Here is a 13,457-nt window from a genome sequence, read left to right as displayed (position 1 = left end):
CAGAGCAGCAGGAGGACTGCTGGAATGACAACGCTTTGCTTGTTAAGTGTTACAGCGCAAGGGCAAAATCGAGAAATTAATCACCATCATATAAAAGTAACATATCAGTCAGCTAACCAATCCTGAACACTTGTACCTCCAGCCATGTGTGTGGTATCTCCCATGGTGCATGCAACACCACATTACATTGCTAAGAAATGCAGTCCATTTATGAAGGCAGGATTTTGTAAAGTCATTATTATCTTAGACTACACACTGGCTGACTGCACTGAGCCCGACCTGCTCAGCTCTCTTCTTGCAGGAGTCCTCAACGCCTCAGTGTGTCATTCCAGCGTTCGTTCTCCATGTACTGTTCTTCATGAACCACACCACTGTGGGGCTGGGGCCCCGTCCCAATCCATACCAGCTGCCCTTCTCTCCAGGCAACTAACTAGGAAGAGTCTTTAGTAGATGGAAGCCAGTGTGATCAAGCATACATCCAGACAGTGGGAAAGTGAGGAGGGATCGCTGTATTTGAACTGTGCTACCTGAGGCTGTGGGAGTCTTAGTAAACCTACAGAAGAGGGGAGGCGAGTATTGGGGCGATTGCAGAGCCTTTATTTTGTGGATGGTGGGACCCAGTTGTATGGGGCAGAGTGCCTTACTGGCAGATACTGGTGCAGTTTGAAATCCGCTGTCCTGCAAGACAACTGGGACGGTGGAGAGTCCGTAAAGGGATCCTACTGGGATCAAACAAGCTTAGAGTTTTGGTTATTTTTCCAGCATTTCATTAAAACATGCAGCTGTAGACGTTGTTGCTAATGTTAAGTCACTTTTCTCTACAATTTTCTGAGCCTACAGTGAATCTGCTTGTGAATACTGAGTTCAAACATTGTAAAAAAAAAAAATACACTGCTCCAGGCAAGGATTCAATATCATTTGTAATATCATCAAAGGTTTAATAGACTGATGGTTGTGTTAAACAATGGAACAGGAACAGACACTATAAGAAACAGCAGTTTGGGTCTTCTCACTCCTTATATGTTTCTGTTCATGATTAAATAATTTATATCATGATTATTTACATCCTTATGTTGCAAAATCACACACAGCATGCTAGGTACAACACAACTGTCAATCTGTGATGATAACCAAAGTGATCAGAAACTATTCCTGACTGCTAACCTAGAATACACAGTCAGCATTCCAGCTTCTGTGATACCTGACACTCTGATTATCTTATGAAGGGATTGTCCTCCGTTATAGTGCACCAAACCAGAAGATAATAAGGAGTCTAGTTTCCGGAAAGTGTCGTAATATTAATCCCGTCTTTTTAGAAAGGGCGTAACATCTACAGATGATCTTTGTGTTGAAGCAGGAAAATCTGCCTCCAAATGTTAATATATTCTCAAATAAAAATCAGTGGGGTTAAAATCTAGTGTCTATATTAATAGGATTCATCACTAAAATTAGTTAATAAAACATCTGTTTATCTATATTGGAGATTCTGGTTGACTAACCTCTTGTCAGATGGACTCCCAGCGAATGAGAGTGACCCATTCTCTTTCAGCCAGTCTGTTGGGCAGTAGCACGTCGTTTAATGTCAGCCTTCCTACTTGTAGTCTTACTGATATTTCAAACTGAGCATGACATGTTTAATGCTGGAAGAAGAAAGTGTAACGTGTAACAGGGTTGTTGCTTGTTGATGGATCTTTCAGTGTTTTTTGGGGTTTTTTTTTTCTTGGGAAGGAGGATCCATCTTGTGCCATAAAGATTCCTTTAGAAGCAGTTCCTTCATCTCCTTTACGTCTACTCACTTTGAATGGACCTTAGTAGGTGGACCACCTGCGACTGAGAACACTTCTGATGCATTGTGGGAAAGCATACATTTTGCCCTTATGTGCAGTAGCTGATAGCATAGCAGGCCTGCAGGTCCCCACCAAACACTGTCCACACTCTGAATACTGTGCCAAATGAATTCAGTACTGAAATACACAATGTATTTAATAAAAATGCAAGTGTAAAACAGTATGGTAACTCAAACAGCTTTTATATGTGAACTACATACTGTCCAGTCGCACATCAGTAATTCTCAGAGGGACAAAAGTATGACATAAATAAAAAAACAAGAATGCTTCAATAGAAATGCTCCCTGTTTATGAGGCCCTGATAGTTTCGTAGCTGGCACATATCTTCGTATCAGCTGATTCACGTGAGTGAGTGCAGAGAGCTCCATTGAATTTGCTGTTTACACAGAAAGATCTGGAAGAAAGAGGGAAGACGTCTGTGGCGCAGCTCGAGTGTTTACTGTTGAAGCTGTATCCTGCCTGCTGTTCAAAAAGAAAACAAACGAAACAAAAAAAAAAAACATTTTTATATGACTAAGGAAAATATTGAATCTGTGAAAGATGGCACATTCAAGGGGCCCATTTCAGATCGATATTACTGTGTAGTGTTACACGTGTAGTTACCTTGTACAGCTGTACTCCTATAAATATGGTTTAATGTATTATTGATAGTTTCAAAGACTTAAGTGATCAAATATTTTTATGAAATGCAACAGTGCGGATATATTAAATTTTGCTAAACTCTTGTTTACCTGTATGATATTCTGAAATACTGTCAAATAAACTCTTGACATGGTGTAAAGTATTCATTTTATAGTACTCATTATACAGTACACTTGTCCGTTTATCTGAGTGTGCGCGGTTGTTAACAGTACTGAAAAGACAAAAATAAAATAAATGGCGAGAACTGAGTTGTAGTTTTGAGTTTATTTTAAGTGCAACATAGCCTCGCATATTCTAACTTAGGCAAATTTTCCAACGTTGATTATAGTTGCAGCTCCGAGCCACCAGATGGCGCACTTGTCATTGTTAAGCACTTAGAAATGTAGCCGAAGAGGTGGCGCTCCAACATGTCCACCACGTGAGGTCCCCATAGGAAGAGCTGTACACACTATGCGTAGCCTTTGTAGCTCACCGATTGAAACTTCTATTATATTAAACACTACTTTATTATGTCTGCGAAACGCAATCTCCCATCTTGGATGAATAGGACCGATCATCACCAGCCGATCAACGCAGTAGGAAAGACATCTGAAGAGAGCACAAATAAAGATGCGAGGGCGAACTGGACCAGAAGGTATAAAACTCACTTTAAAGCAGATGCCATGACCACGTTACAGACTGAAACTGGCTGAACGTATTTGTGTTTCTAGAATCGTTTACTGGATGAATGAACAAGAGCTTGTGGAAACGGCCACTGATGTTTTACGGACCGATAACACAAAGGTCGGTCAAACCTTCAAACCTTTCTCCTCTGTGTCCAGCTGTACCGGGACATCTGCTCACTTTTTCTTTTTCTCTGCTGTTTCTCTTTGTGTGATAGTTATATTCACCGTGTGCACTGAACGGAAAAGAAACAAGAACTGTACCAGAGACCGATACAGAAGAGACATCCGACCCTGGTCCGGACGAGCGGACCTACGTGTCGGACACAGACGTGGACGTCGCTGAGCAGGACACGGTGCCGTACGGCGAGGCTGTAGAGGACAGCCGCCCGAGTACAGTGTTACACAGCACCGCTGAGCATGTTAGGACTCAGGCAGGGTCCACTACCCCGAAATCTGAGGATAACTGCCAAGGGAGGAACTCTGATCCCGACCCCCTGCAGCTCGTTCGAGAGATTTTCTTCAGCTGATGCAGTCTTCAACCTCCAGTTCTGAAGAGCTCTGCAGACTTTGGTGTTTTCTCAAAGCACTTGTAGTTAGATGTAGTTAGTGAGCTCTGTTAAACCTGAAATCACTAGAGCATTCGATTTTAAGTTGGTAAAAATGTTATCCCTAGCCAAAATGCAAATTCAGAACAACCATGCCTGTTTAGGGCTGGGTTTAAAGACTTTTCATAGGAGTGGTGCTGTAATATATATTATGGGGTAAGTTATGCATATGAACCTGGAATGTGGGCCACCCAGGAATGAACCCAGAACCCTTGGTGTGAGCAGCTTGTGTTTCCTGTTCTACCACAGTAGTTACAGAAGCACGTGTGGCATCTCAACACCAGTCAAACCTGATGCACTACAGACAGGAGGACAAACGGGGAAATCCTGAAACACATAGTTCTCCATGGACAAAAATGTACTTAAATAAACAATAGGCTAAATGCATTTGTGGTATTAGTTTATCTAGGGTTGGCTTTGTGGCATTTTGCAGATCAGAATTGAATTTCTCAGAATTACTTGTCCAACCTCCATATTTAGTCACTTGTGCGCATCATTCTCATTCATTTTGAACAAATTTCACATTTTTCCTCTTCTCATTTCTTTTAACTTACTTGTGTTGTTGTCGTCCCTAACTGACATGAATGAATGTGCACACCAGGCTGAAGATCAGTCCAGCAGATGCCCAAATCCCACACCAATAATAATAATAATAATGCTAATTCACTTGGTCAAAAGAGGTCTTAATCATTTTTGAATTTGGCCGATAACTTATAAAGTACTATATGTCTTAATTGACTGCTGTAATCGTGTTGGACTTCAGGTTGCAGATGTTTTGAAGGTTCAAGCAGGAGTGAGAACAAAGATGGACCATACTGTGTTGATGGAAATTTTAAGAAAAATCTCTTTCAAACAAAACACATTACGGCATTTAATCCCCCAGATTACAGACTGAACAGAAAGAGCTGCCTCTGGAACACAAGCTATAACTATTCTATAAACAAAACCATGAATCTCCACTACAACACTGAGTGTGGAAATGGGGTATAAAAAACTATTACTGCATGGTGACTCCTTTCTTATGGGTAAATGTCTTGTTTAGGTGCACAGACATTGAAAACCATCTTGCTGGGTGTGATCAATACTTTGTTTATAGTCTGAGTTACAGTTATGTGCTTAGCAGAGACGGTGCTTCTCAATGCCACGTCACGCAGCTGCACAACTGTCCTGTGGCACGTCGGCGTCTCGACTGGAAGTGGCAGTCTCGGGCGGAGGAGACCAGGGTCTCTAGTGCTCATTGTTCTCGGAGAGCAGACACATTTCATCATTCCCATGTCCATCGAGAGCATTCATCTACGAATGACAAAGAAGGTCCCGGTTACACCTCGTCTTTGAGGTTTGACACTCTTGACCCCGTGCACGCTCCATGGCGCTCTGACATACACTCCACCATTCCCAACCTTTTTATCTTCTCACTTAAATGTCACAGAGATAAAAATGCTCTACCTCACTTTAGAGCTGTAAAAAAAACTGAGCAATACATCTCTTACCATTTTGGGTTTGTAGACTCCTAGTTTGAAGCGGCAGCAGACAACATCTACACAAAAGCCGACCAGGTTGTGCAGCATGCCTGGGTAAATGACAAGAGTTCCTCTCACTCCACAGCCAGCTCACTTCTCTAGCCACCCTCGTTCAAGCAGGTGCTTGTTCGGGTGCGACGGGTCCGCTCTGTCGTACCTGTGGTAGCGAAGATGCCCCCCACGATGCCGCAGAGCCTCACGAGGAACTGCCAGAGGGGCATGTGCTGCTCCGTCACGTGCACCTTGAGCGAGCTGAGGTCGTACTTCATAAAGATGCCCGACACGCCGTGGCTCCCGGCCGCGTGGTTGATCACGCGCTCCTGCGAACAGGGGGGGGGGGGGGGGGTTTAGCTCCACACATGTAAGCGACGCGGTGCGTCTCCATCTCTACAGCACCCACTACACCTACCCGCTCTGTGACTGAGTACTGATGCGTGTCTGCTGACACCTTGTAGGTCTCCAGTTTGGTGGGGACAATGGTGATGAAGTACTGAAACATCTGGTTATCTGGGAGAAAAGAAACCCACTGGTCAGATCACCACTCCCACTATTATTTATACTGGTCTTTCCAAATACAAATGTAGGACGGGAAGTTGCATCCCAAATAGACTTGGGAAGAATGTTCCATCCAACTACAGTGATTTTGTGTTCTGAATGTACGGAATGGGCCATCGATGAAGACGTGGAGCCAGGCTGTGCAAAGCTTTTGGCGTAATAAGAACAACCTGTTACTGAACATGGAAAGTAACTGGTGCTCAGTGTAGACTGTGAGGGTTTGGAGATGTGGTCAGTTGTCTCAGAGTGGGCGAGAGTGTCCACAGCAGTAGTTTATAAAGATGATAACTACTTCTATTTGGTCTCCCCCTTAAGATCCTCAAGAACATTACAGCAGTATTTTTTTATGTATTTAACGGAAGGTTAGAAATGCAAGTCAGCTCCCAGAGTCCAGACTGGCCTTAAGGGAGATAAATTAGGCCAGGATGGAGGAAAGGTTAATGTTATGGTGACGGGATTAGTTATACTAATATTAACAAGTCAATTACTGTCACACCTGAGTGTAAAACGTGACGTCCTGAAGATCAGCTGTACGGTATGTGCTGTGGAACCTGTTCTGCGGGCCACGTGTTTGATTCATACTTACGGTCAGTACACACTTTCTCAGTGCCATCCAGAGGGTTCAGTATGCCTGGAAGTTCCTCCCCAAATGACAGGTGGTCTATTCGATGAGAGAAGTTGTATGCTGTGGATCGGTAGGAAGAATAGAATATGTGACATAAAACAAAACATACAAGCCATACTGCACTACTGTATGAAAACCTGACATACTTGATCGATTCCTGTCTGCACTGGAAAGCGCTGACCTCACGTGGCTGATATTTTGCATGTCAAATTAGAAATGGATTTGAACTACAGTGACCTTTTTTGTCTCATCTTTAGTCTTATCTGTTATTTGCTCAGCAGCAAAATTAAAACGGACACGGATAAAAACAGGAACAAAGCAGGACAGAAGGGCCAACTTACTTTCGTGGCTAACCAGAGCTGCTAGGTGTGCATGGCCTCTCGGGTGTGGAATAGCCCTGTAATAAACAACACACATAGTACAGTACATTCTGTGTAAAGTGCTATATGAGGTAAGGCAGGTTATTCTGCACTACAGGCCCTACAGCAGGGTAGAGCATAATTTCAGGAATTTGTTTCATTATTTCTGTCTCCAAAAACTGCTCACATACATTCAGACTGTCACCCTCGTTATCAAGCGCAGCGAAAGACACGATATGTAGTGTTAATACGCCAAGAAAACGCAACATATACAGCATATCACAATTAGTGTACATGTATTACATTAATACAGAACTCTTTAATGATACATTTCTGTGGGGGAAACATTGCATACTTGCCGACGGTGATGTGGAAGTTTCCTGCTACTTTATTGACGTAGAGGTGTCCGTGTATCCTGCACGCGTTGAATGGCTGCTCCTGGTGTTCCTCTCTGAGGAGAGAAAACCGCCGTAGCACCACTTAACACGCACGCCACAGAGCTCCAGACTCTACGGCATCAGGAATGGGTTTACGTTTCAACGGGCATGATTTATTGTTTCTGGTTCCGTTTCGATGTTTGCTTTCGCAGAGTCCAAGTGGACTAAGAGTGATACCAACGGAGCAACAGAGTCCTGGACACCGTTTAGAACATGACAACAGGGTGGAGGGAGACGGCGTGGGTTGCAGGGGGGGGGGGGGAGACGGCGTGGGTTGCAGGGGGTGGAGGGAGACGGCGTGGGATGCGGGGGGGGGGAGGGAGACGGCGTGGGTTGCAGGGGGGGAGGGAGACGGCGTGGGTTGCAGGGGGGGGGGGGAGACGGCGTGGGATGCGGGGGGGGGGGGAGGGAAACAACGTGGGTTGCAGGGGGGGGAGGGAGACGGCGTGGGTTGCAGGGGGGGAGGGAGACGGCGTGGGTTGCAGGGGGGGGGAGGGAGACGGCGTGGGTTGCAGGGGGGGGGGAGACGGCGTGGGTTGCAGGAGGGGGGAGGGAGACGGCGTGGGTTGCAGGAGGGGGGAGGGAGACGGCGTGGGTTGCAGGGGGGGGGGGAGACGGCGTGGGTTGCAGGAGGGGGGAGGGAGACGGCGTGGGTTGCAGGGGGGGGGGGGAGACGGCGTGGGTTGCAGGGGGGGGGGAGACGGCGTGGGTTGCAGGGGGGGGGGGAGACGGCGTGGGTTGCAGGGGGGGGGGGGGAGACGGCGTGGGTTGCAGGGGGGGGGGGGAGACGGCGTGGGTTGCAGGGGGGGGGAGGGAGACGGCGTGGGTTGCAGGGGGGGGGAGGGAGACGGCGTGGGTTGCAGGGGGGGGGGAGGGAGACGGCGTGGGTTGCAGGGGGGGGGAGGGAGACGGCGTGGGTTGCAGGGGGGGGGGGAGACGGCGTGGGTTGCAGGGGGGGGAGGGAGACGGCGTGGGTTGCAGGGGGGGGAGGGAGACGGCGTGGGTTGCAGGGGGGGGGGGGGGAGACGGCGTGGGTTGCAGGGGGGGGGGGGGGAGACGGCGTGGGTTGCAGGGGGGGGGGAGGGAGACGGCGTGGGTTGCAGGGGGGGGGAGGGAGACGGCGTGGGTTGCAGGGGGGGAGGCACTGACCTTGGTGGCAGAGAGGTGGGGGCTCCTTTCATGACACTCTTGTACAGGACGTCCTGGAGCGAGTGCTCCTCCCGCAGCCGGTCCTGGACCAGCAGAAGTGTCCTGGCAAAACACCAGGGAGGTGGAGGAGTTACTCGCCGATTAGTTACATTTGATCCAGTGCACTGAAAATGGATGAGCTTCGATCTACATTTAGGTCTGGTTTTCCCTTATGATGAGCAAAGTTTTACAATGCTTTGGGCAAAACAAGCCGAAATCAATAGAAACCACCATCGTTTTTAAATAAAAAGACATCTAATATATATCCACAGAGATGGAAGAATCAAGATCCATTACTACAGCAAGTGTTGGTTTTACCTGTGCCATAGCCTCTGCTGAGGGGAGAGCTCAAATGCAACCTACAAGAGAACCACAAACAACTATAAATCCTGTTATGGGCAAGTGTACACAGGCAAAAACTTGACTAGTGACGCTCTCACTGGTTCATACTGTAGGCCATCTGACGCCACCATCGTCTCGGCCAGGTCCAGCACATCTGCACCTACAACTGGATGGTTCACAACAATTTCACAATTAAAATCACAGTTTCTTAGGAAAAGGCATGAGTGATGCTTTAAGATCTGAGGATAGTGGTCACATTCAGACTTAACCTTAAATTACCATTGTATCACACAATACTTTGCTGTCCATATCAAATCTTAATAATTATCTGCAAAGTCAATCCAATATATATCACTGAAATACTAAGAATAAAATAACTTACACTGGCATCTCATGGCGACTGTAATATCTATATTAATTCTTAATTTACTGCAAAGAAAAAACACACAAATGTGAAACTTCATAACACCTTTTCCTCCTCTTGAATCCAAAGTTTAGTAATAGAACTGAATCAGAATGTATGCACATAACACATTTATTAACTACTTAAAAATACCTACCTAGAAAAATCCTTATCCACTTCATATTCGTACTTCATCCATGTGTCCCGATACACAAAAAACTCAAAGAAGGCCAGTGCTGCCATGGCCGTGAAGGCGATTAGGGACACTGGTGCCGGAGACACATAACTGTGTTATTCACATCGGAAAACCTGGACATTATATCAAAACAAACCGAGAAGATCTGGGCAGGTGGGCAAATAGATAGGGAGAGAGATGGGGTGAGAGATTGAGAGATGGAGAGAGAGATGGGGAGAGAGATAGAGAGAGAGATGGGGAGAGAGATGGGGTGAGAGATTGAGAGATGGAGAGAGAGATGGGGTGAGAGATAGAGAGAGAGATGGGGAGAGGGCAGATAGATGGAGAGAGGGCAGATAGATGGGGAGAGAGATGGGGAGAGAGATGGAGAGAGAGATGGGGAGAGAGATGGGGAGAGGGCAGATAGATGGAGAGAGGGCAGATAGATGGAGAGAGGGCAGATGGGCAGATAGATGGAGAGAGGGCAGATAGATGGAGAGAGGGCAGATAGATGGAGAGAGGGCAGATGGGCAGATAGATGGAGAGAGGGCAGATAGATGGAGAGAGGGCAGATAGATGGAGAGAGGGCAGATGGGCAGATAGATGGAGAGAGGGCAGATAGATGGAGAGAGGGCAGATGGGCAGATAGATGGAGAGAGGGCAGATGGGCAGATAGATGGAGAGAGGGCAGATGGGCAGATAGATGGAGAGAGGGCAGATGGGCAGATAGATGGAGAGAGGGCAGATAGATGGAGAGAGGGCAGATGGGCAGATAGATGGAGAGAGGGCAGATGCTCACCGGTCCCCCCACTGGCAGATGTCTCCACATAGCTCTCAGGAACCTTCGGGAAGGCGTCCATTTCCTTCACAAAATTGAGGGCTTTCTTGCGAGAAAGTCTCCGCATCTTGGGGGCGATCGACGGCCACGTCCCTCATGAACCTGTGGGGACTGGAGACCCCACACACACACACACACACAGTCCCCGCAGCTGTGAACCAGCTGGATACGCGGCGCTTACACATCCACCACGTACGCTAGCGCGTTAGCCGGCTAGCTCAGGCCAACCGTGTAATAAAGTGGAGACGCCGGTGAACAGATTGCTAAATTAAGTGGCTCTGACACCGAGAAGAGGCGATGTGTGGCTTGAACATACCGGAGATCACGTCCTGTTACACAAGACGCGTCCGGATCAGTCGCGCATATCTGGCCAGATCACCAACAAATACCATTTCACACGCTGTGGCTGGTACAAGCAGCCAGATGGTCACCTACCTTCAAACGCTCCGTTTTACGCACTCATCACTGAATCACTGGTTTAAACCCAACCGGAACATATCTGAAATCGGGTTAGTGGTCATTAAACAGGGTAAAAATAAAAGGTTGTTTAATCAGATGAAAACGCTGGCTGAGTTTGAATTGTGACGATTCCTTACTGATGCATCATGGGTGTTGTAGTTCTCAGTCCCCTTCCCGTTAGTTACACTAATGCGAGTATACCGCCACACAGCGGACTGTTCTATTGGTATGAAAGGACGCACTACGCGCTATGTCTCTGTCTACAGTACTACCACGACAATCCTGAAATAATGCAACATTTCCTACACTATTAGTACATTAGCTCCTGTACTTTTTAGTAAGCTATTCTCACGTCCGTTAAAGGCAATGGGATAGTGAGAGGTTTAAGGAACGTAATAGAAAAAAAACACCACGATATTTCCACTGTCATTAATTTATTATAACTACCAATTAAAATGTTACTGATATGTCATTAATCAAATAAAACATTGTGTCATCTTTAGTGACCTTAATGATGTCAACATTCACATGTACTGTTATTACATTACCAAGTGACAATACATGATGTGATCATCACAAAAATACATTGCATCAATATTGACCCAAAGAGTGCAATATAGTTACATCAGGTTGGTTTTATCATGTTAGGAAGTAGGACTGAATGCAGATCAAAGCTGTCTGAGCTGAACTTGGCCTGCTTTCTCAAAGGACTCACAAAACCATATCTCTCAAAAGCATTCGTAATGATGCAGCGACTTTAGCACAGTTAATTGTATTACCCCCAAATGTAGTACATAATCCAGTAGTTTCTATGATGAACATTTTTGTACCGATCACATTTCTTTATCACAGTTAGAAGTAACAGCTAAGCAAACAGCCAATAAAAATCAAAGAGTCAAGTTTTAATAGCCGACATCTAAAGAGATTAAAATACACAGTATGTCCAATATCTTTTGAGATGCAATAATTAAAATGGGAGCTAGAGGTTAAAAGATAAATTTTAAGCATCAACGAGCAAGGGCATACTACTTTAATTTGAGGGGATAAAACCCAAGAAACGGTCATTCTGGAATGTTAAAACATATAAATATAACAGCATTGCCCACTGGGGAAAAATCTGAAAAATAAAAGTTTAGAAAGAGGACTCATTTACTTCAAATCCTTAATACTTTAAATAACTGAGACATCTGGCAAACGTGTGTAGCATTACTAACTCTTACAGCCTGTTTCTCTCACTCTAACAGTCGTCTTGACGACTGTTGACGGTCACTGAGCCAGATCACAAACTTCTCTCAGCAGCTCCAGAAAGATTCTAGATCTCAGCTGAATCTGGACCCTCATCCAGCAGTACTGCCCTCTCAGGGCTGGTTGAGGTAGGTGTGTCGGCATTCTCCTGGGAGAGCTCTTCAGAACAGCAGCTAACTGTTGGCGATATAACGTCAGGACTCGTGTCACATGACTCAGTGCTCTGCTCAGATGTAGCTGTTGTGGGAGTTGTGGGATCCATGCTGGGGGGTATGGGGTCAAACTCATCATCGTCATCCTCCAAACTAGGGCACTCATGAATATCTGTTGATAAAAAAAACAGTAATGTTATGGAATAATTAAAATGAGAAACATTATAGTTGGAGAAAAGTATTAGAATAATTAAAGCACAACTCACTACTGAAAGCAGCAGGATACTGCTTAGCAATTTTGCCTTTCAGCGTCCTGGATAAAGAGAAGAAGCTATTTTTCATTTCTATATTCACAAAACTATCCAACATCAGAGGGGGTGTCTGCCCAATAATTCCTGCATACATATACCCATATCATGTGCTAGGTCGGGTGATGTGAAATGAAAAGTTGGGATGAGATTTCACATCACCTTATTCGCCGGAAAATGCTGTCCAAGTCCTTCTTCATTTCGATTAAAGTGCGAGTGTGGAGCAGAAAGTGATCGTTCATTTGTTGTAGTCGCACACTGGACAAGCCATTGAAGTTTATAAGCATCTCGTTTGTCTTCTCAAAGCGGTCCAGCCTTATGAGGGAGTTACACGTGGAATTGTTATTAAACAGTAGATGATCTATACTTAATGGTGTTCGACAAACAGATCGTGTGACTGGTTTTAACATGAAGCATCTTTAACTTACATGTGTCTCTGGGCTTGAATGATAGCGTTTACATCTTCTGAGTTCACCATGCTCAGCATTCTGCTACAGAAGATCCCAGAGCCGGTCTGATCCATATTGTATCTTTAAAATAAATTGAAAGATTTAAAAGAATGTATTTGGGATTTGGGTTAACACGACCAAAAGTAATGTCCACTGACAGATAACGATTACAAACCAGAAACAGCGTTGCAAACCGACCACATAAACACGGAAGGTCACGGCAGATCCTATATCTATCTTAACTATCTATCTTAAGTTAACTATTTAGTCAGAAGTGCAGCTAAATTAAACAGCCTTGTTTTAACTAGGCCAGTTCACTAGTGAATCTAGCTTCATATCAGTGGCTAGCTAACTAGCACAAAGGATTGCCATTACCTGGCTGGTTTCCTAGCAAATCCTAATTATGTAGTTGAATTATAAAATCTTGAGTATTTTTTGTGATCTATAGGACACGAAAGAGTAAAAAAATGCACCCGCTGTGTTTATTAAACGTTCAATTAGCGGACGAGCTCCATTCGTGCGCCTGCCAGCTACTGCACCAGAGTGTGGACGGCAGACATGTTTGTTGTTGTGTGGGGATGTCATGTGACGAAAATGGCCCTGGCGGACGTTTATGAAGCCCTTATCGAAATTATGAGACAGT

The 13,457-nt window shown here is 45.5% G+C and overlaps 4 protein-coding genes across 15 annotated transcripts in view; 2 read left to right on the top strand and 2 right to left on the bottom strand.

Annotated features, from left to right (window-relative positions):
• magi2b (membrane associated guanylate kinase, WW and PDZ domain containing 2b) overlaps positions 1–947 on the top strand; it is a 71,663-nt gene extending 70,716 nt beyond the window's left edge. For all 11 annotated transcript variants that reach the window (XM_077021598.1, XM_077021595.1, XM_077021593.1 and 8 more), the window contains one exon: positions 1–947. This exon is cut by the window's left edge. The gene's annotated coding sequence lies outside the window, so the exon portion shown is untranslated.
• A 1,789-nt stretch (positions 948–2,736) lies between these two features.
• Positions 2,737–4,224, top strand: LOC143526864 (uncharacterized). The gene is made up of 3 exons (XM_077021605.1): positions 2,737–3,123; positions 3,200–3,272; positions 3,370–4,224. Exons 1-3 carry the CDS (start codon positions 2,999–3,001, stop codon positions 3,679–3,681), a joined length of 510 nt encoding a protein of 169 aa, XP_076877720.1. The 5' UTR covers positions 2,737–2,998; the 3' UTR covers positions 3,682–4,224.
• Positions 4,225–4,574: 350 nt separating this feature from the next.
• ergic2 (ERGIC and golgi 2) lies at positions 4,575–10,782 on the bottom strand. The gene is made up of 14 exons (XM_077021604.1): positions 10,637–10,782; positions 10,163–10,312; positions 9,346–9,454; positions 9,168–9,214; positions 8,884–8,951; positions 8,762–8,802; positions 8,405–8,506; positions 7,174–7,269; positions 6,801–6,856; positions 6,421–6,519; positions 5,689–5,786; positions 5,437–5,599; positions 5,250–5,329; positions 4,575–5,052 (listed from the first exon to the last, which is right to left on the bottom strand). Exons 2-14 carry the CDS (start codon positions 10,266–10,268, stop codon positions 4,987–4,989), a joined length of 1,131 nt encoding a protein of 376 aa, XP_076877719.1. The 5' UTR covers positions 10,269–10,312; positions 10,637–10,782; the 3' UTR covers positions 4,575–4,986.
• Positions 10,783–11,077: 295 nt separating this feature from the next.
• kxd1 (KxDL motif containing 1) lies at positions 11,078–13,375 on the bottom strand. 2 transcript variants are annotated; one of them, XM_077021589.1, is made up of 5 exons: positions 13,190–13,375; positions 12,794–12,895; positions 12,528–12,680; positions 12,324–12,370; positions 11,078–12,229 (listed from the first exon to the last, which is right to left on the bottom strand). In XM_077021589.1, exons 2-5 carry the CDS (start codon positions 12,886–12,888, stop codon positions 11,973–11,975), a joined length of 552 nt encoding a protein of 183 aa, XP_076877704.1. In that variant the 5' UTR covers positions 12,889–12,895; positions 13,190–13,375; the 3' UTR covers positions 11,078–11,972. The 2 variants fall into 2 exon arrangements, with proteins under 2 accessions (XP_076877704.1, XP_076877705.1); XM_077021590.1 differs by having other exon boundaries at positions 13,288–13,375.
• Positions 13,376–13,457: the final 82 nt, after the last annotated feature.

Source organism: Brachyhypopomus gauderio, chromosome 11, assembly GCF_052324685.1.
Source record: "Brachyhypopomus gauderio isolate BG-103 chromosome 11, BGAUD_0.2, whole genome shotgun sequence".
In the NCBI taxonomy this organism is placed as follows: Eukaryota; Metazoa; Chordata; class Actinopteri; order Gymnotiformes; family Hypopomidae; genus Brachyhypopomus; species Brachyhypopomus gauderio.
The sequence above is the reverse complement of the archived record's forward strand: the minus strand, read 5'-3'. Positions and strand labels throughout refer to the sequence as shown.

What these genes read in the sequence shown, in the direction of transcription:
- LOC143526864 (XM_077021605.1), top strand. Translation starts at nt 2,999, where the DNA reads ATGTCTGCGAAACGCAATCTCCCATCTTGGATGAATAGGACCGATCAT. An exon ending in AGGGCGAACTGGACCAGAAG is followed by an intron (nt 3,124 to 3,199) that starts GTATAAAACTCA and finishes TTGTGTTTCTAG; the next exon opens with AATCGTTTACTGGATGAATG. An exon ending in TACGGACCGATAACACAAAG is followed by an intron (nt 3,273 to 3,369) that starts GTCGGTCAAACC and finishes TTTGTGTGATAG; the next exon opens with TTATATTCACCGTGTGCACT.
- ergic2 (XM_077021604.1), bottom strand. Translation starts at nt 10,268, where the DNA reads ATGCGGAGACTTTCTCGCAAGAAAGCCCTCAATTTTGTGAAGGAAATG. An exon ending in ATGGCCTACAGTATGAACCA is followed by an intron (nt 8,803 to 8,883) that starts GTGAGAGCGTCA and finishes GTTCTCTTGTAG; the next exon opens with GTTGCATTTGAGCTCTCCCC. An exon ending in AGTACTCAGTCACAGAGCGG is followed by an intron (nt 5,600 to 5,688) that starts GTAGGTGTAGTG and finishes CCCTGTTCGCAG; the next exon opens with GAGCGCGTGATCAACCACGC.
- kxd1 (XM_077021589.1), bottom strand. Translation starts at nt 12,888, where the DNA reads ATGGATCAGACCGGCTCTGGGATCTTCTGTAGCAGAATGCTGAGCATG. An exon ending in ATTCAAGCCCAGAGACACAT is followed by an intron (nt 12,681 to 12,793) that starts GTAAGTTAAAGA and finishes CTCCCTCATAAG; the next exon opens with GCTGGACCGCTTTGAGAAGA. An exon ending in GTATCCTGCTGCTTTCAGTA is followed by an intron (nt 12,230 to 12,323) that starts GTGAGTTGTGCT and finishes TTTTATCAACAG; the next exon opens with ATATTCATGAGTGCCCTAGT.